The 22,692-nt window shown below is 36.5% G+C and overlaps 1 protein-coding gene across 1 annotated transcript in view; it reads left to right on the forward strand.

The window, feature by feature from the left end:
* Nucleotides 1-4,441: 4,441 nt before the first annotated feature.
* Nucleotides 4,442-22,692, forward strand: part of MTNR1B (melatonin receptor 1B) — a 34,662-nt gene continuing 16,411 nt past the window's right edge. The window contains exons 1-2 of the mRNA XM_044071822.1: nucleotides 4,442-4,475; nucleotides 4,577-4,684. Coding sequence (XP_043927757.1) covers nucleotides 4,442-4,475; nucleotides 4,577-4,684 — 142 coding nt within the window. The remainder of the gene's footprint in view (nucleotides 4,476-4,576; nucleotides 4,685-22,692) is intronic.

Consider the following 22,692-nt stretch of genomic DNA (forward strand, 5'->3'; position numbering starts at 1 on the left):
TTTTGGTGCTGCAGTTTTCTTGCTTTAAAGGTTGCTTTTGCATACTTATCAAGACCAAATGACATTCTTATATCATCTAAAAAAGTTTTGACTGCTTGCAGTTGTGCTTTCAGTCCCTCATATGATGACCTTACATTTTTAAGTCACTGACAAAGAGAAGATGTGAAGTCTTTACACTTTGTTGTTTTCTAGAAGCCAAATTATAGCCATGGCCTAATTTTTTAAGTAGACAGCTTAATGGGTTAAGGGCAAGACAGAATAGCAGAGATGACAATGAGTCACCCTGGAATATCTCCCTTTGTATTTTTAACCCTGGAATAATAATTTGCCCTTTATCATGGTTTAATTGCAAAGTGGTCTGCCATTGTTTTATGGTCCCTGTAAAGGAGTTGATCAGTGTAGGATGTATCTTACACATTTTTAAGTACTCTTATCCATGAATGTGGGATACTATCAAATGCTTTTTTTGTAGTCGATCCATGGTATCCTTACATTCTTCCCCTTTTTTTACATTTTCCCATTATGACTTTATTTAATAACAGATGATCCTTTGTATTACTCTCTTTTATCGCCCTTTTGTTCTATTACCATGATGGAGTTTTCTGCTAAATTACTATAAACTCTGTCGGCATCAATTCTGGTGTACAGTTTATACATATTTGAAAGGGATGTTATTGGTCTATAATTTCTAGAGCAGCTTGCAGGTTCACTTTTAAGTAGGAGAATTATTTTTCCTGTTGTTAGCCAGGTTGGTGTCTGTAGGTATCTGTTTCTTCTTTTTTGGGTGGTCTTTCAATTCCTTTTACTTGTTTCCTAATTCTTTATAAAACTTTTGGGATCATCAATAAATTGCTTATTTTGTATTTTTCCTTTATATTAATCTGTGTATCTTCTAAGTTTTTCTGCCTGTACTGATATTTTTTGTTTATTATTTGCAACAGTGAATGATAGTTCCTGATTGTTATAATATTGCACATTGCTTTAATCATGTCTTTCTGAGTATTTTTGTTGATCTGTTCCCTCTTCTATAATCCTCTAACAGTGACACTTCTTGTCTTAACTGCTTTATAGTTTTCAATATTTGATACTTCGGTGATGGCATTCGATTTCTCCCCCTTTCCCTTACTAGCCTGTGTTCTTGTGGTAGAATTTTATCTGTTATTAATTTTGCTGCACAGTAATATATCCTGTTTATTTCTGTTATATCATCATTATATCGCATGGAACTCTATGGACAGTTCTGTGTTCATTTTTTATCAAAGGTCTGGCTTTCTGGGTTTTATTGACCTTCTTCAGTCTATTTCTTTCATTGATCTTAATATGTCTATCCATCTCTATTAAATCAAGCCACTCTTTTCTTAGTTCATTTTCTTCTAAACTGAGGAGACATTTTTTGTGCTTCATTTTCTGCAGGCATTCGTTAGAAAGTTCTATGGCATCTTCTTGTGGCACATTCTCTTCAATTTTATACTTTTATAAGACCAGCACATGTAATATATAACTGCAGAGCTATTCTCAAGCCCTCACAACCCCATAACATTGCATCACTAACGAACATAATGTATAAAATACACCCCTATCCTCAAGACCTCACACACCTCAAGACCTCACACCCGCATGTAGTCATATCACTAATACACATAATGCATAAAATACAGCCCTATCATCAGACCCTCACACACCCCAATACAGTCATATCACTAACACATTTAATGTATAAAATACAGCCATATACTCAAACCCTCACACCAGCATATAGTCATATCACTGACACAAATAATGCATAAAATACAACCCTATCATCAAGACCTCACACCTGCATGTAGTCATATCACTAATACACATAATGCATAAAATACAGCCCTATCATCAAACCCTCACACCCCCATACAGTCATATCACTAACACATTTAATGCATAAAATGCAGCCCTATCATCAAACCCTCACACCCTCCATACAGTCATATCACTAACACACTTAATGTATAAAATACAGCCATATCCTCAAACCCTCACAACAGCATATAGTCATATCACTAAAACACATCATGTATAAAATGCAGCCCTATCCTCAAACCCTCATACCCACATACAATCATATTACTAACACATTTAATGTATAAAATACAGCCTTATGCTCAAACCCTCACACTCACATACATTCATATTATAAACAGACATAATATATAAAATACAGCCTTATCCTCAAACTCTCACACACACACACAATCATATTATTAGCACACATAATGTTTAAAATACAGCCATAACCTCAAATCCTCACACCCCCATACAGTTATATCACTAGCAGGCATAAGGTATAAAATACAGCCCTATCCTCCCTATCCTCAAATCCTCACTCCCCCATATATGCATATCACTAACACACATAATGTATAAAATTAAGCCCTATCCTTAATCCCTCACACCCACATATAGTCATATTACTAGCATACATAATATATAAAATAAAGCTCTATCCTCAAACACTCACACCCACATACAGTCATATCACTGACACAGATAATGTATACAATACAGCTGTATCCTCAAGCCCTCACTCCCCCATATGTCATATCATTAACATATATAATGTATAAAATACAGTCCTATGCTCAAGCAATCACAGCCCCCATACAGTCATATCACTAACACACATAATGAATAAAATGCAGCCCTATCCTCAAGCCCTCACACCCCCATACAGTCATATCACTAACACACAGAATGAATAAAATGAAGCCCTATCCTCAGGCCTTCACACCCACATACAGTCATATTACTAACATACATAATGTATAAAATGCAGCCCTATTTTCAAATCCTCACACCCACATACAGTCATATCACTAACACACATAATGTATAAAATACAGCCGTATCATCTAACCCTCACACCTGCATACAGTCATATCACTAACACACAGAATGTATAAAATACAACCGTATTGTCAAGCTCTCACACCCCCATATGTCATCATATCACTAAGACACTTAATGTGTAAAATACATCCTTATCCAAAAGCAATCACCATCTTGCAGTCAAGTCCTTGGCAAAAATCTTTTAACAAAATAGAACCCCTTCCCACTTTTCTTTTACTGGTGTGATTTCATCAGTCACTTTAAAACATGTATGCTCTTCTCCCTCTTTCATATTATATTACCATTTCTTAGCTGTATCAATGTTGGTAAATACAGCTCCCCCTGAGCTTTATAAAGTTGTGCCACCGGAAAATCTGTTTTAGTCAATGCCTTTCTTATTTTTTCATTCTTTGTTTCTTATTTTGTTTTTGTTTACCACGACAATATGACAGGGCATGCTGCCTTTTTCAGCAAAGGTATGGGGAAAAGAAGCTCTGCATAACTTAACCAATACAAGAGACAACAATCATAATTCTACATAATATAAACATATTACTTCAAAACAATAAAGTAGTATACATGCTGCAACACAATACTGAATGGCAGTATTTGTCTACTGCCATGGTATATAGTTATGTCTGTTTTATATATTCATAGTGTAATATAGCAAACATCAGAGTATATGAAGTACTGAAGTTTTGTTCTGTGGAATACAGACGACTAAGATATGCTGGCTAAGAAGGTGTAGAGTTGTTGGTAAATGTACATCTCAGAGTTAGATTTACTTGATCAGTGGTGATATTAGAATATATGAAGGGGGTATAGTAATGGTATATTTGTAGTACTGAATTGTTGGAGAATAGGATAGATTTAGACAATTAGTGTTTTAGTTTCATGGAGAATTGCTCACTAAGGCACAATGTGTTGCACTGATTTAGTCATATACACAAGAAGTAACCTTGCAGATAAGAGTGATTTGTAAAAGTTTTTTTTTGCATTGTAATATAGTTTGAGTATTATTGGCACAACACAGAATGTAAAAGCTTTGTAGAGCCTTACTCCTCTGGCAATATTTCCCACGCTGCCCTTTGCAGATAAAATTAGATAACAGCTGTCAAGTTCTATCCTTTCTGGCATGACATTATTGTTTCCCACCCTGTTATAGCCTTATAGAGCTCTAGACATTACCTGCAGTTATGCAAGTTTCAAGGCATGGGGCAAGTATGGTACATCCTTAAGATTTTTTGACAAGTGTCTGGTCCCTGTGCAACTCATGTTTTGATCTATGCATCACTTGGATCACCATCTGAGAAAAAATTTGTATGCCTTTTCATGTAATAAGCAATTTATGGCAAGAAGATGATACCAGCAATAGACTGGATTTGTAGTTGTCTCCTGGATTGCTAATAGGCACTGTTTTCTGATTACACTTGCTGCAAGCTACTAACACAATGCATAATCTGTTTATATCCTCAACATTTTCCTGTGTACTAATCATGCCAACGATCTTTTTATCTATGTCATCTTTTTTTACTACACAACTTTCCTCTTCTGGAAAAAAAACATATTTCAATAAGGAATGGACAATGAAAATGGAGGTAAGGAAGCATTAGGTAAGGTCAGACTTTCAGACAGATTACAAAAGTTGAGGAAAGGTTAGAAAAGACAAGGCTTCAGATGGTTGTGAATAAGAACAATATGTTATTGGTTGCAGGTAGGAAATGCATCAAAGGCCTCCTAAGAAGGACTGCAGAAGGAATGGCAGGTGAGAAGTCAGAGGAAGGTACAGGTATCATAGGAAGGACTGCAGAAGGAATGGCAGGTGAGAGGTTGGAGGAAGGTACAGGCATCCTTAGAAGGACTCCAGAAGGAATGGCAGGTCAGAAGTCAGAGGAAGGCACAGGCATCATGCTGCTTAACCTCTTAGTGCAAGAAATCTGGACAAGGCTTAAAATAATGGGGAGAACAAAGACTCAGAAATAGTGGCAGATTTTAAATATTACTCTTATAAACATAGAGAGTTGAATATCAGGATTTGTTTAGGCATGCATTTTCTGAAGGACATGAAGTTTGAAACCCAAATGTATGTCATTATTTAGTGACTCCAGTCCACAGTAATTTGCCAGAAAGCCCCAAATTTTATGAAAAGCAGACCAAAAATATGAGGCAAAAATCTGGAAATTAGTGAAAATCCACACACCTGAGAGGTATGACAGGCATCCTACAAAGGACTGCAGCAGGAATAGCAGGCGAGAAATCGAAGAAGGTACAGGCATCTTAAGAAAGGCTGCAATAGAGATGGCAGGTGAGATGTTAGAAGAAGGCACAGACAGTAAACTGTCTCCCCTATCCAACTCTACTACCAGTGTTAATAATACCCCTGACCCACCTCCATCCCACTATTCCACCCAGACCTTCTCACTTAATACTGTCTCAACCAATTACATCAAATCATTGCACAGCAAACTAAAACCCTGCTCTCCCTCAGTGGATAATGTCCCATCACTGTTCCTTCGGATCACAGCAAACTCAGTTGCCTATCCCATCTCCATTCTAATCAGCTGTTCCATTACCAAATCCAAAGTCACCCTAATCTGGAAAATCCATTCACAAGGGAGGCAATTTCTCATAACTTGTCAACTTCAGGCCCATCACAATTTAATCTTAGAGACATGTGTCCACAAACAATTCCTCCACTACCTTATTCAGAATAACTTGTTCACACCCACTCAATACGGCTTTCACCCAAAACACAGCACCTACACTGCCCTTCTATCCTTCCTGAATACTATTTCACTAGCCAGTGACAGTAACAAACTTTTCTCTTCCCTATTCCTTGACTTAGCTAAAACTTTTGACACTGTATCCCACCCTCTCCTGCTTGCTAAACTCTCAGTACTGAACCTCTCTACATCTACAGTTTCCTGGTTTACTAGCTGCCTCTCAGATCAACTTCAATCTGTCAAATGGCTGTCTACTACATCTCCTTACCTCCCCATCAAGATGGCAGCACCTCAGGGATCTATTCTTGGCGATCTTCTATTTAACATATTTACCAACCAATTACACACATCTTTCCCACTGTCATCTGTTGTGCAATATGCAGATGACTCCACAGTCATCACCACTGCTGACTCCCTCTCTGACCTAAATACTTTCACTCAAATATCCTTATCATCAATTGAAAACTGGCTCACCAATAATCACTTAATTCTAACCCTCCCAAAAAATAAACTCCTGCTTTTCACCCCCAAAATATGAACTGTCTTAAATCCTTTTTCTCCATCACCTCAAGCAACAATACACTTATCTCTCTTGAGTCTCACACTAAGCTGCTAGGAGTCATCATAGACAACCAACTTAAACTTGATCTGCATGTCTCCAACAACATTAAGACTTTTGTATCGCAACAAAAAAATTTCTCACCACCAAATCCAAAATCTCCCTATCCCATTCTTACCTATTACCAAGCCTACTGTATGGATCTCAAATTCTCACCAACGTTCAGACCTCCCTCCTAACTAAACTTGAATCAACATATAACAAAATTGGCAAATTTGGTACAGGTCAACCCCACAACTCCCACAACTGTCTTGACCTGAAAAGACTAAACTGGCTAGAATTCCCTCACTAACTACTCCTAACCCAACTTCAGATCATACATACCTTACTGTACTATCCCACCTACTGCCTAGATATTGCCTCTCTCATCTCCTTGTATACCCCACCCCCAGGTTTCTCTGTAGCTCTGACCAGAACCTCCTGCAAATTTACAAACCCAAAAGCAAAATGGGGCAATAACTGTACAGCTACCTCCCTGCTCTAGCTTGGAACAAACTTCCTTTAGAACTCAGGAATAATATCTACCCACAAAAATTCAAGGTTGCTATCAAAAGCTATCTGAACAGTTCTTGGATCTATCACTGTAATCACCCTCTAAAATTGCCTCCTTAGTCCCATACCTTCTATTGGAACTAACTCCGTAACCACCCTCCTAGTGTGCTCCTTACCACTTGTAATCATCTCACACCCAAACCCTCTATTACTCTCTTATCTACTCTCAAGCTAAATCTCAACTCCTCACCCCTTTACAACCAACTACTAATCTCCACCTACCTCTTCACTAAGTTCCTAAGAAATTAATGCCCTATTCCTCCAGTCCTGCCTCTGTTATCTCTGTTATATATCCTCTCCCACTCTTACCCCATCCCACACCTACAGGGGTTGTACTGCTTGATTTTAGTTGTACATGATTGTATATAATTTCTCATGTAAATATTTTGTATACTTACAACTGTGTTCTTAGTGTAGCTCTGTAATTTACTACATAACTTAAGAGTATACCTTCTTTAGATTATGCTTTTTGTACCATTGTACTTTTCTGATTTTCTGTATCTTTGTACCTACTATACTACTTGTTTGTAATCACTTGTGGAGCTTTTCACCCTGGGCCTCGGCTGAAAAGGGCTTGCTGCCCAGTCAGATTAACCTGGTTATTTGCAAATAACAGGGGTCGCCATGAGGTCTCCCTGTGGCGGCAGCTTTGCTAATGCCGTTATGGCACAATGGAGAACACAAATACCAGATTTTATTAAAGACATTGCACAAACTACCAATTTTTTGGAGTTCACCTATGAGACAAGTGAAGGTTCAATCAACTATTTAGATATTTTGCTAATTAATGACAAAATTAATGAGAGGTATAAAAGTTTAATTTTTTAAAACCCACTAAACCCTAAATGCAGTCTTACATTTTTCTTTTTCTTACCACCACCCTTACCATCAAAAGAAAAGCCATCAAAGGCAGGGCAAAGGGCGCTAGCATGATTTTAGATTTTTGGAGAATTTAGAAAAAACGTAAAAATCTTAAGAGTATGTTTTTAAGTACATAGTACCTAGGCTACATGGTCAATAACATTTTCAAAAGAAAGGAAGGGACAACCTATATGGAGGCCTGTTTCAATCAAGGCAGCCTTATAGATCAAGGAGGGGTCCCTGATAGTCAGCCCCCTAGCATGTACCAAACTAATTTTTTATGTACTTTTTCACTTGACCACCATCTTATTAGAATTTTCATTAATAAAATTGGGATCATTATAACGGTGACCAAACGCTTTGGAAATCCTTGGTACATGGCCTTTAATTACTTTTTTTTAGGGGTGTAATCTAAAAGCTATTTGGAGGCCAAAAAGAAGACCACAGTGATGAGGCCCCACAGGTATGTTAAAAATATGGGGGTGTATTCTCAATGTATACATATAAGGTTTAATAACCAATTATATAAATGACAAAATTTACAAAATTAATTGTAGATATAATTAATTACACTAAAAAAGTGGTCACTTATGAGGCATTATTCCCAATGCATAGCCTATTATATATAGGAGACTGAAAGAAAATGCTGACAACGTATATATATACATTGTTATGCCATGCCATAATTAACACCAATAATGCATGGGCTAAACATTGTTGATTTCATGATGACATGATTGTAAGTTTGCTCTCAAGATCTCAAGATATCAGATATCAGGGGGTCCTGTCAATGGCAAATACAATTGGAAATAATTTATGTGGCCGATATGGTGAGGAGATATCTCTTAAATGAGAATATAAGAATAATATGTATATTGAAAAGATTTTGAAATTGTTTGCCATTAGCCCTTAAAAGATATTGTAAAGTATGTCATGTGTGTGTCATGTGTATGCATGAGATGATTTATTGATTTTACTAACTGTCGGAATATGTTTAGGTTGAATGTTTTGTAATGTTAGGGGGCAGTTATATATCCACTATTTTTTAAATAATTCTCTTGTTTACATGCTATTTTTTTTTGTAAAATGCAGGTTTTTATGTAGAGAACATTTATATACTTTAACATTTTGTTTTTCTAGTTACTATCCTGGTTTTGTATACCTTTAAATAACTAATTAAGCTGAGGACAATTAATTAATATATATCCCCGCTATAAAAAGTTGCTTAATTGGTTTGTTTGTTTGTCTGAAGAAAGATTAACCTGGCCAACAAATGTCAAATAAATAAATAAATGTCAAAAAAAGGACTGTGACAGGAATGGCAGGTGAGAAGTCAGAGGAAGGTAAAGGCATCTTAAGAAGGACTGCAGCAGGAATGGAAGGTGAGTAGGGGGAGGGATAAGATCTGTGAATGTAAACTAAATCATAAAGGCTATCTGGTAGGCAACTGAGTCAGAATGCAGAGAACAAATGACTCTGAGAATCTGCCCTGACACTGACATTCACCAAGACAATGCGTAAAGTAAGAATGTATTTTGGGATTAATAAGAGGCACACATGCCATAGAACACATTGTTGGCAGTAACATGAAAGGTGGAAAGTGGTACCAGGAAAGGCAATGGAAGTGATTAAGACATGGAGAGAGGTGGGATGTAAACTGGCATTTTGGAGGTGATGTCTCTGCCAAGTGCTAGACAGCAGGATGAATAAGACTTGAAAGTGTAATGGTCACAAAATGGCCTGATAAGTAGAGATGTGTACTAATGGGGAACTGCAAGAGGCTTTCTAAAGGGAAAATGTTTCTGCTATGGATGATATTGCCTTCTCTTTAGGTCAGAAAGGTTTGCTGAAATCTAGAATGCAAAAGTATATCAGGATGATTATGCTTAAACCATAGAAGGGCATGATTTAATGAGCCCATTAACAGTAGGACAAAGGAAGAGCATTAGGAGAAATAGATAACCAAACAAATGTTGCAGAAGGCTACAAGATGCACAAATCATTGTATGAAGCAGGAGATACAATTAGTAGGCAAAGATATAAAGTCACTATGGAGGAGGGTTCAGCACAAATACCAGAAGGGTGAAAAAAGGGATCATTAAAATAAAACAGAATAGAAAAATTGACAGGAAGGGGTGGATTGTCATGTTAAGTATTGCCAGAAATGTAGGGTAAGAAAATGGAATTTTCAGACAGCAATTCAAGGGGTGGCTTCCGTAAGATCATAGGATCATAGAAAGTTACTAGGCTATCGGTCCTGAGGCCCTTACAAGTCTAGCTGAGAATGTAGCCCATGTTCCAACAAGTCAGCACCCGATGCCCCTTTCCAGCAGGGACACAGATAAAATCCCAGGGGTGTATTTTTTGTCCCCAGGCAGTTATCCAGGTTGCACTTAAAAAGGGTTATTGAAGTACTCTGCTTGACATGTAGCTGGAGTCTGTTCCAAGAAGGTGGAGCCTCTGGGACACAAATCTGTCTTGCCAACAAGTCCTATTGATGTCATAGACCAGGTTAAGGTCGCACGTGCAGATTACTCGAGTGGAGCTTGACTTGCAGATATGCATCAGTCCCATCAAGGCGGGATCTGAGATTGCTTTGTATACCAGACAGAGGTCACCTCTGAGGCATCTGTATGAGACTGAGTAGAGGGACATGACTTTTAGCCTATCTGTGTAGGGTAGATGTTTGAGGCCCTGGATTCACCTGGTGAGGAACCTCTGTGGTCTCTCCAGCTGCTGCATGTGCTTTGTGAGGTACATGCCGAAAGGGGCATTATACTCAATAATGAGTCTTATAAGCAGAGAATACAGGGATGTTATGACTTCCTTGTCCCTGGATGAGGTACCCTTCCTAATAAGATGGGCCATGTAGAAAGCTTTCCATACAACGGAAGCAACATTTTGGTCAAAAGTCAGTTTGCTATCAACTTGGGTGCCCAAGTCCCTCACAACTGATTGCATGCTTATAGTACCTTGTTATTAATGTGATAATTTGTGGGGATGGCACTCACAACCAAAGGTGATGATTTTGCATTTTTTGGCATTCAGTTTGAGGCCATGTTTCTGGCACCAGTAATTTGTTTTGGTGAGACCTTCTTGGAGTATGTCCAAATCGCTAGGGGAATTTTTGACAGTGCCCAGCTTGCAGTCATCTGCAGTCTTGGTCAGCCATAGCCCACTGGTTTTGGCCTGTAACACAGAAAAGTATATCCCAAACAACAGAGGCTCCAAGACTGATCCCTGGGGTACACAGCTTGTTACGGGTCTACTGCTTCCAGCCATGCCATGGTATGGATGCTACTGTATTTCCGTCATGATCTAAAATACAGGGAATTTAGTAAAGACAGATAAGTAGCTGCTTTGTTTATTGATACATAAAGTCTTCTGTGTGTTACATAATACTGTCTTTATTGACAGACTTGTCCAGACTGGCATTCTTTATTAACACATGTATTGGTTTTCTACTTGACAGTAAAAAATGAAGTGGTGAGTGGAAAACAGCTAGTTTTATCAGAGTACATGTTTCCTGTCTTCTCCTTCAGGGTAGGCATTAGACCTTCTTCTAGTTTGACTTTTTTAATGACTTAATGATGGGAGGGGGTTCTACCATAATCCCACCTTTATACATCAGTCAAATTACTTAATTCTTCTGTAGGTGTCACACTCCCTTTCATATATCTCAATCTAACTTCATATGACCTTTCTAAGCTTCTGATTTACCTCTAAATTCTACTAAAATAAGTGCATAGATTTTATGCCTTTGACCAAACGCTGAACAGAGCTTTTATTTATTACTATCTGTTTTCTAGGTTGTAACACCCATTAGGATCTCATTGTTGCTACAACAAAAACCCATTCCATTTACACAGTTAGTATTGCTGTGTTCTTTGACAAGCATGGAAACAAAACAGAAACTTCTTTGAAGAAATGCAGTGCAGCAAATTCTTCAGTTAATGGTCTGACTCTGCAAAGGGATGTAATGAACCTATATCAACAGCTTAATGAAGGATACTCATAGCAGTATGGAGAAAAACACATATCCCAGCTGACTGCAGAATGAGCATTCTAGTGACAGGAGACAAGAACAAAAGGGGGCTTTCACAGCTGCATTCTGTACAAGGTATCATACTCTTGTCACTATGCATGAAAGTGTTGCAGAGCGTGAGTGATGAAAGGATATGCAGAGCAGTAGAAAGTTAAATGGAAGAGGAGCAGTTTGGATTGCATTCAGGATGCAGCACAACTGACCCAATATTAGCAGTGAGGCAGTGAAGAAGAATGTGGTAACAAAGAAATAGTCTAACTGGACATTACTAGGCTAAGACAAAAGATATGACAAAGTCTCAAGAAAGCTAATTTGGGCAGTGCTGCAATGGTTCAAAAATCATGGAAACATTGGTAGAATTAGTTCAGGCTGTATACAAGGACCAAATAACACAGTATGAACAGTGTGCACTCAGAGATGGATTCACAGTGGAAATGGTTGCGCATCAGGGTTCAGCTCAGCGCACACTGCTGTCAATACTAGTGATGGACTACACTTGCAAACAGATCTGAAGAGACAGATCAATAAAGCTTATGTATGTAGACAATGTGGCATTACAAACAGATTTAGAACAGAAATTTCAGAAAATGATAGAGAAATGGAATGCAAAAATGAAGGCACATGGGATGAAACTGAGTACAGACAAGAAAGTTATTGTGGCAGTAAATAGGGGAAATTATAAGATCCTGAGAACTAAAATAAAAGGGAAATAGTGGAACATGTTAACAGCTTCAAGTGTCTAGGGGGCATGGTTGAGGAGAAGGGAAGTCTGAATGAAGAGGTCAAAGCTAAAATCAGAAGTGATGCAGCCAACTGACACAGATTATCAAGGATGGTGTGTGACAGAAGAATAACAAAGGAGCTGAAAAGTAAGACACAGAAAGCAGTGGTGTGACCAATATTTCTGTATGGTACAGAAACCTGGGTAGTGAAGACACAGCAGCTGAGGAAGCTAGAGTTGATAAAGATGAAGTGCCTGGGATGGGTGGTGGAATGCACACAATGGGACAGACAAGGAAATTATGACATCAGAGCAGAAGTTAAATTAGCACTAAATGCAAAGAAGGTCAAAGAGAAAAGATTATTGTGGTTCTGTCAAATGTATAGAAAAGTAGAAGATGATTTGTTGAGGAAGGCTTGTGAGAGGCAGGAAGAAAACAAGAGATAATTAGGATGTCCAGCTAAGAGAAGGATGCATGGATTACGTGAGAGAAGACCTGCAACAATGGATCATGGCTGTGAAGAAGGTGGAAGAGTGGTACTGAATAGACAGTGTTCACAACAATTGATGGGACACCCTGACACATGTAGAAAAAAAAAGTGACTGACAGCGATGATGATGACAAAAATGATGATTATAAGTTTGAAACACTGAATGATAAGCCTATGTAAGGTATGTAAATATTTTGGACCTGCACATGATGAAGTATGAATGTACATGTACCACAGAAAAAAGGTAACCAAGTACCTCCTTTTATGTGAAATCACAAAGAAAAAGTTATTTTACAGCAGTCTGACACATTTGTCTTGACAAGACTAACATTCTGTAATTGTCTCTCACTATGCGCACAAATGAGTTGATTTGCACAGATACTAAGAGAAGCACAGACAAAGCCACTGACTCCAGCCCTCTCCTAGGACACACACACATACATACACTCACACAAACACACAACTGTACTAGCCTTCACAATAGCTAGTCATGCTCAGACACTGACAGACTCACTCACATACTGTTCATGGTGTTCACACACACACACACACACACACACACACACACACACACACACACACACACACACACACACACACACACGCACATACACATAATACACATACACAAACAGAAACACATACACTCTTACTCATACACCGCACTGCTTAACTTCATTGGCTAGCCATACAGGGTGATGCAGCTCCAAATAAATTTACACAGATTCTCTCCACTGGAAGGCATAGATGTGCACCATAAGAATTTGGCACATACTTACCACCTTTGCACCCTTGCCCTGCCCTGCACATGTCCTTATGAATCATTAACAATGCAACTACTGCAACTGAGCAGCATGATAGGAAGGTCATTTACAGAGACTACTCCCACAGAGAGGAGAGTATGCATGTGATGGTCCTAATCTTACTGCCTAGAACACACAGGGATGTTGCTAGGTAGCAAACATACTTTACAAACAAATATGATTACCAGCCTATGTGTGTATGTACTGGGGAAGGGGTAAGTGATGTAGTTATATATGTATTTATTTAACTATTTGTTAAAATGGTCAGTAGTACAATCCTTGAGTATCTTTTTAGCTAAGTGCAAAGATATGGAGAAACAAAGTTTATGGACAAGTAATAATTATGGTATTATATAGAATGCTTGCAACAGGATAAAAGCTAAAACATTAAATAAGTTATGAGTTCTGATAAGCCAAACCGATAAAATGAAGATTGAGAATGCAATGTGACCACATATTAACTGCATTGTAGATAAGACTGCGTTTATGGACCTTGCTGTTGAATGAATCATGGTAAAAAGTGGTTATTGACTGCATGTTGAATTAGTTGAAGTTTACTAATCAAATTCTTTAATGTGTCCAAGCAGAGACATCTTTATAGCATATCTGTTTTAATTTTCTGACTGTAAGATTGATTCTAGACTGCAAACAGAAACATAAACAAAAGAACACCTTCTGAAACCACTTTAAAGTTGAAGATAATGTGATGTATATATTTATTTTAACCTGTTGCATAATACCATTGGAATTTGATCAAAACATTTTTATTAGAATAAAGTAAGGCAGACTGCACTTTGGTTGAAAATATTTAGTTAATGTTCTAAGTCACTCAATTAATACCACTCATAATGTATATAAAGAAAACTGTCCTTTTCTGATAGTCCTGAACAGAAAGGGGCTTTTTAAATGCATTATAAACACTATTTTCCTAGTGCATATTTAATTCTCAGAAGGGTGCCTTTGATTAGCGTAACATTTCATTATAATTTAAGCATTTTTGACTAATTATAAACTGCATGTAGTACCTCTTGTAAGTTATTTTTCGCAATTAAAATGGCACAGTCAGACTACCAACAAAAATAAGCAAAACAGAAAGCTTACTAATTGAATGAATTCCCAGAGAGAAAATACCAGATGCATAAATAAGGTATTTGTAGAAATATAATGAGTATGTTTTTTTCTTCCTTTTACAGTCATTTATTATGTTGTTTCATCCATCAAAAATCTGGTTGGTAAACATATAAGTTTAATGCAAAATAAGACATTTAATTTCTGACACAGCCATAGACTGCAAATGACAAAACCAAGCTGTACATCAGGTTTTCCGATTTATTTTACATATCCCTTACCTTGTGCAGTAAATATATAGAGGAATAAAAGATGAAAGCAAGTAAGCAGCTTCACTTTTATTTCTGGGAATGTAGCTATTTGTCAAATGCATGGAGCAGTTTATCTTCTTTCTTTAAGTCAGCTTTATTTGTAGCAATACTCCTGTAGAATTTCCAAGAAATATGATAAAATAGTAATACAGGGAACTTTTATACAAGCAATCATTTTATTACATCTGGATGCAGTAACTGACCAACTAATATAACAATAACGTACAACAACAATGGCTACAATGTTTTCTTTATACTTTGAAATGTTTTCCCTATTTAAGAAAATTTAAAAAAATGGGCATGTAAGTGCACTATCTGGTATAAAACAGAGCAATATTATGTCTAAAAGTGTTTCTGACCATGTCGTCTAAGGGATAAAGAGGAATTTCAATGAGTATTTCATACATGTGTGCAGTGAGTATTTACCAGGTAATATACTCACACACACACACACACACACACACACACATATATATATATATATATATATATATATATATATATATATGTCTATGTGTGTGTGTGTGTGTGTGTTTGTGTGTGTGTGTGTATATATATATATATATATATATATATATATATATATATATATATATATATATATATATATATATGTGTGTGTGCGTGTGTGTGTGTGTGTGTGTGTGTATATATATATATATATATATATATATATATATAAAGATATATAGATATAGACAGATATCAAAAGAAGCAGATGGCACAATATAGTCCACAATAAAGGACTTATTTAATCTATTCCCCAACATATAACAAATACAACCCAGGTTTTACACACTCTACAGCCTTTCAGTACAAATAATGCATCACACAAACAGTACTAGAATTTATACAGTCTACCACTGATAATGTGACATGAAAACAATTTTCAATGACTATAAAAAATATCATTTATAACCCGTGTTTGTACAATACTCCCAAATAGAAAATACACATTTCATCTTTCTTATCCAAAATTAATTTTTTGTATTCATGTTTAAAATATAGGGTGGTACTCGGTCAATAGCCATAAATGTAAAAAATAATGTTGCCAATGGATAAAGAGGGAGATGAGCTGCCTAGAACATGGAATGAAATTCATTGGCAGAAAGGGAATATTGCTTGCCCTACATAAAACATGTCACATATGCATGCTTTTGGCTAGAATCAGAAGGGTTTTATATTAAAATTCTTGTTTATATCAACAGAAGAAAAATTTTTTTAGCACATAGTGATACATAGAATATGTGCCACAAGGAAAAACAACCCACAGGTGGCTCCCCTAACAATTGTTGTGAAACACCATATTGAAATCCTTTCTTGAAACTAGAATAACATACCAATTATTCTTAAAGCTAAATAAATATTGGTCAAATAATAAATCACCCAGTGTTCAATCTACTGTCAAAATTGTCCAAAATGCATTAATTTACTTAATCTGAAAAACATTAATATCATAAGTACTGTCAAATCTAATATAATCAATGTTTGAACAAGAAGGGTTTCAGTAGCAGATACAATCAATTGGTGCCCTCAACTAATTCCCAAGAAAACTGAACTTTGCTTCTTTGTTTCATGATAAAACAATGGTTGACTCATTCTGTCTTAGAAAACACATTTGTACCTTCCATTATTGACAGTATTAACAGTTCTGAATCCATTTGGTGGACAATGGCATCTCCCAAAATAGATATTTTACTCTTACTTTAGAGGAAACAAAGGGTTTTTGATTTAAGTCAAAATGCTAATATAAGGATTATGTAAGCCAGTGAGGGAGGAGGTTTTGTGCTTATGCATTCTGAGGATTATAAGAACAACATATTGTTTATGTTGCAAATTGATGAACATCTTACAGTAGATACAAAAGGGAGTTTTGAAAGTTTTATGGACATTGTTGAGTTTATTGAGGATTTATTTAACTATGTATACATTTTTGAATCCTTAGGTGACCTTTTTAAAGCTACACAACCCTTACATTTTGGTGCTACTTGGTACTCCTAAATCCTCTACAATCCTCATTCATCTCCATTGTTGTGGTAGGGGGATCCAAGCTGAAAGATTTATAATGTTGGTTAAAACTCATTTTAAAAAAGTGATGAAGAAAGTCATAGGTTCATATGTTCATAGAAGGTTACTAGGCTAATGGAGAGCCCTTACAAGCCTAGCCATATTTATACCACGTTTCCCCAATTGTTGGTGGTTAGGTGAGTGAAGTTTGAAAAAGTAATGGTCTAAGGTAGTTAGTACTGACTTCCTCTGTCCAGGAGGGCCATGGGCACCACCCTAGGAGTGAATTTCTGGTCAACCATCCATTGATCTAGGCTGCATTTGAAGAGGGTCAGGGAGGTATTCAATTTCATGTGAAAAGGAAGCTTGATTTTCTTTCTAAGTTTTGAACTTCTGAACTTTTTTTTTACTGAAGATGATTTGGTAGTTATGGTAGATATGGTTAATTTGTATACAGTGATTCCTCATCAAATGGGTGTGACATTGTTTTCCTCTCTACGATACGGGGGTGAAGTTATTATGAACCTCTCTTAATAGTGTTTTGATTCCCTTCTTTGTTTACAAAAAAGTTGTTTTGAACAATTAAAGTTGTTATGATAGTTGAAGCAATGGTCCCCATTTTCATTAATACGTTAATAGCACAAAGAAAAAATAATTTGGTTTATACTCACCCCCTAGTTCAGCAATGTGTAAATATTTATTTTAGCTTTATTAACCATATATATATATATATATATATATATATATGTGTGTGTGTGTGTGTGTGTGTGTGTGTGTGTATATATATATATATATATATATATATATATATATATATATATATATTTATTACAAATGAATTGTCTAAATTCTGTCAATTTTTGAATTCTCAGAGCAGGTTTTTGTGTTTTAAATTTCATGTTGATCCGAACAGAATTTTTAGATATTACTGTTTTTTAAAGAATGTTACTCAACATTGTCTAGGTGCTCATAATTTTTAGTAGGAATGTGGCAAGCAATTCTCATTTTGAGTACAAAAGCTTACATACATTGTACATTAAGAAAGATATAAAAAAGGTCAAATGGCTATTGTCAGCAGGCTTAAAGTCAATGATCAAGTGTTTAGGGATCTGATTAAATTGTTTCAACACAAATATGCAGTTAGAGATTGTAGATCAATCTGTATGCATGCCTTTCAGAAGCTTTCTAGGGGCTTGCACAACTGTATAAATACTGAGCACGTGTGAGCCAGACTGCCATTTTGTAGTTAGCTGTTGAGATGTAAGCATGCATGTCTGTGTAGTCTGTCAGTTAATCAGTTCATTTATATTTTGTACTGCTGCTATCCATCCTGATGTGTTTCTGTATAATAAAGCATGTAAACGAACTACCCCGCCTGTTTGTCTTCAATCGTAAAACAAGATGAGCGACATGTTGTCAGAATGGGATACAGAAATCCAGATTCGGGAGAGAGAAGGCACTCAGTTAAAGGCAGAGGAATATAAAGGAATGGATCATCCCCACTGCACATTTAGTTTTCAAAAGCAGGTTAGAAATGAATTTCAGGTGCCAAAACTTGCTTAAATGACTTCTTATTTGAAGAATACAAAACAAAGCACTCTGAACTCTCTAAATGAATTTCTAAGTAAACAAAATGTCCAAAACTGCAACATATTGATAAAAATATTCAACATAGACATGAAAATGTTTGAAATAAAGTCCAAGTCACATAAAATGTATAAAATAAAAAAATATCACATTTTTTCACTATGTGCTACTTTTTTGCATTAATTAAAGCTATTCAAAATATCTGAATTATACAGAGTGTTTGTAACTTTGTGTAATATTACAGTGCAGTTATTTTGCAAAATACAGCCATTTCAAAGCATATTTTGCAATGTACAGTATTTCAAAGAGTTTCTTGTGCATTTGAATGTTATTACAAGTACTGGCTGTGTGTGCATGTTCATATATAATTATAAAGGCCATTTTCTCAGTGTGTTTGGGCATACTTTGTTGGCATGGCTGAAGGATTACGTAGACCACCTCCACTTGTCTTTGATAATATTGTAGAGAATTGTAGAGTATTTGAGCAAGATTACAATATTTTTATACAAGCTGCATTTTCTGATAAAGATGACTGAACAAATGCATTTATTCTGCTTAATTTAGCTGGTTCAGAAGCCATAGAAAGAGAGCGTTCATTTGTGTATGCACCTGCTGTGTTTGCAGGAGAGGGGGAAACCATCATATAGTATTACTGGCTGAGTAAAGGGAAGATCCTGAGTGCTTAAAGCATAAATTTAGAGAAATGCATAACCCTCAAATGAACATTACAATGGAAAAGCATTTGATTTACACAAGAGATCAAAAGCCTGGGGAAACTTTTGCAGCATATATAACTGACTTGAGAAACAAAACTAAAACATGCAGATTTGGTGATTTAAGGGATGAGTTGATAAAAGACAAACTTGTGTATGGTATTAAAGATGATTTGAGAAAGATTTTGCTTCATGACAGTCATTTAACTTTGGATAAGGCCATTGAGATTTGTCAGATATGAGCTCACAGAAAAGCACACAAATATGCTTACAAACAGTGCTCATGTTCATAGTATGCAGAATATGGTTAAAAGAAACAGGCCCAAGCACATGGTAGCAACTGTAAACCCTGTACCAGCCACTGGGAAACCCTGTAGCTTTCTAGCAAATTTCAGAGTGCACACAGTCTCAGTGAAGCTAAGAGTGAGCCAGTAAACTCAAAGCATGTTTCTTCACCCAGTTTCATAGTCAACTGTCTTAACTGTGGTGCAAATCACAAACCCAAAAGAGAAAAGTGATTAGCTTTAGCTCATCAATGCCACAAATGCAGTAAGTAGAATCATTTCAAAATGTTTTGTAAATCAAATAAGGGGTATTCTTTTATTAAAAGAGAATGTTCAAAGAGACAAGTTGATAAAATAGAAAGCTGTGACCCTACTTTTTATGTTAATGGTGTGTCTGTGCTTAATGAAATAGTCAATGCAGTAGATTTATGGGCAAAGAATGAAGTATTTTGTACTGTTTGAATAAATGGAAGACCCATAGAGCTCAAAGTTGACACAGGTTCAAAGTGCAATGTTATGCCAGCAGAAATATTTGTTAGACTATGTGCTGGTGAGAAGACCAAATCAAGCTTTGTGGCAAAGTGTGCGAAGCTTGTTGCTTACGGTGGTGAAGAAATTCAGACCAAAGGTTCTGTAGTGCTTTCATGTTACTCTGCTGGGAATAGCTATGAATTGCAGTTTTACATAGTCAAAAGGCACGTACAATCATTATTAGGCTTCAGAGACAGTTTGAAAATGGGACTACATTCATTTAATAAAGAAGTCCATCATGTTAGCTTGAAAGACCATTGTTCTAACTGCACCCAGTCTATTTTTTTCTACATGTGCTGATCTTTTCAAAGACAAATTAAGCAAACTAACAGTTGTGCACTCCATGAAGTTAGACCCAGAGGTCAGCCCAGTTGTCAGACCAGCTCAGAAATTTCCAATAGCTATATAGAACAGAGTCAAGGCTGAGCTAGATAAAATGGTGCAGTAAGGTATGATTTGTCCAGTAAATGAATCAACTGAATGAGAATCTTCCATGGTTGTTGCTCATAAGAGAAGCTCAGATAATATCAGAATATATATTGATCCATGAGATTTGAACAAACCACTGAAAATACCTCATCATCCAATGTGTACAGTCAAGGAAATCACTGTTTTTATGCCAAATGCTACTGTTTTTTCTGTCTTAGATGCAAAGAGTTCATTTTTTGGCAAATTTTGCTTGACTGACAGTCTTCACTGCTAACTACTTTCAGTACTCCTTTTGGCAGGTACAAACTTTTGAGAATGACATTTTGGATAAATTCTGCCAGTGAAGTCTTCCAGCATGCAATGAAACAACATTTTTTTCTGGGTATCTGCGTGCTATTATAGTAGATGATATTCTAGTAGGAGGTAATGATGAAGCCGAGCAAGACAGAAACCTCAAAAAAGTTCTGGAAAGAACACGTGAAGTGAATCTTAAACTGAATCCTCAAAAGTGCAAATTCAGTCTATGAGAAGTTACTTATGTTGGTCATTTCTTTACCAGTTCAGGCTTACAACCAGATCCTTCCAAGCAAACAGCAATTCTTGATATGTCAGCTCCAGACAATGTTCAAGCCCTACACCATTTTCTTGGTATGGTTAACTAAATAGGCAAGTTCATTCCAGACTTGAGCCAACTTTCAGCAGCACTTAGAGAGCTGACATGCAAAGATTATCTTGGTCACAGTCAGAACAACACCAGAGGGCATTTCATGTCCTGAAACAGAGAATTGCCAGTCTACTGACTCTCAGATACTATGATGTTCACAAACCAATAACTCTTTCTTGTGATGCTTTGAAATTTGGTCTTGGTGCAGTCATTGTTCAAGAGGTTAGACCAGTAGCCCATGCGTCCAGAACTCTAATGCAAACTAAAATTCAGTATGCACAGATAGAGAAAGAACTCTTGGCAATTGTGTTTGCACATTCAAAGTTCCATGATTACATTTATGGTAGACCTATCCAGACTGAAAAAGATCACCAAACTCTAGATACTATTTTGAGAAAGCCTATGCATACAGCTCCAGCCAGATTGCAATGCATGATGCTCAAATTGCAAAAGTATAATTTCAAACTTGTCTACAGAAAAGGCAAACTTCTTTATCTTGCTGATACTTTGTCCAGATCGCCCAGAAATACCACTGAACAGCATGAAAATGAGAAGCTTGATTTTGAAGTCATGGAAGTGAGAAATCTTTCTCCCACACATCTTGATGAGCTTAGAAGTCATACAGCTACAAATCCAATACTTCAGAAGCTCAACCACTTTATCAGTCGAGGATGGCCATCAAAGTAATTTTGTTTACCAGTTGAAGTGCAACCATATTTTCCTTACAGAGATGAGATTTTGTTTGACAATAGTATTATCATGAAAGGTCCAAATGTGATTGTTCCAAAATCCTTGGAACAAGAGTATATTACCATCTTGCGTTATGGCCACCCAAGAACTGATTCTGCTAAAAGAAGGGTGAGAGTATTTTGGCCTTCTGTGTCACAGGATATTGACAGAGTACTTTCATCTTGTTCTGTATATAATAGTAATAAGCCAAATCAACAGAAAGAACTTCAACTAAACCAGATCCCTGAACTACCTTGGTCACAGTAGCTACAGGCATTTTCAGATGGAATGGTCAACATTACTTGGTGTTATTAGACTCTTATTCATATTGGTTCAAGACTGATCTACTTCTTAATCTAGCATCCAGTACTGTCATTACTAAGATGAACCATCATTTTGCAGTCCATGGTAGCCCACACAAAGTTATTTCTGACAATGTTACACAGTTTCCAAGCCAACAGTTCAAAAGATTTCCTCAAGAGTGGGACTTTACTCATGTTACAAGTAGGCCTGAGTACCTGCAATCAAATGGTTTGGCAGAACGTGCAGTTTGAGTGTAAAACTATTACTACAGAAGTCGAAATGAGACAATAGTGATTTTTTCTTGAATCTCTTGAATCTCAGAAATGCTCCTCATGATAAACATCTTGGTTCACCTGCATAGAGGCTTCTGTCAAGACAAACCAGAACCT

Source organism: Protopterus annectens, chromosome 5.part0 (genome assembly GCF_019279795.1).
Source record: "Protopterus annectens isolate FY-2018-M chromosome 5.part0, PAN1.0, whole genome shotgun sequence".
NCBI lineage: Eukaryota > Metazoa > Chordata > Ceratodontiformes > Protopteridae > Protopterus > Protopterus annectens.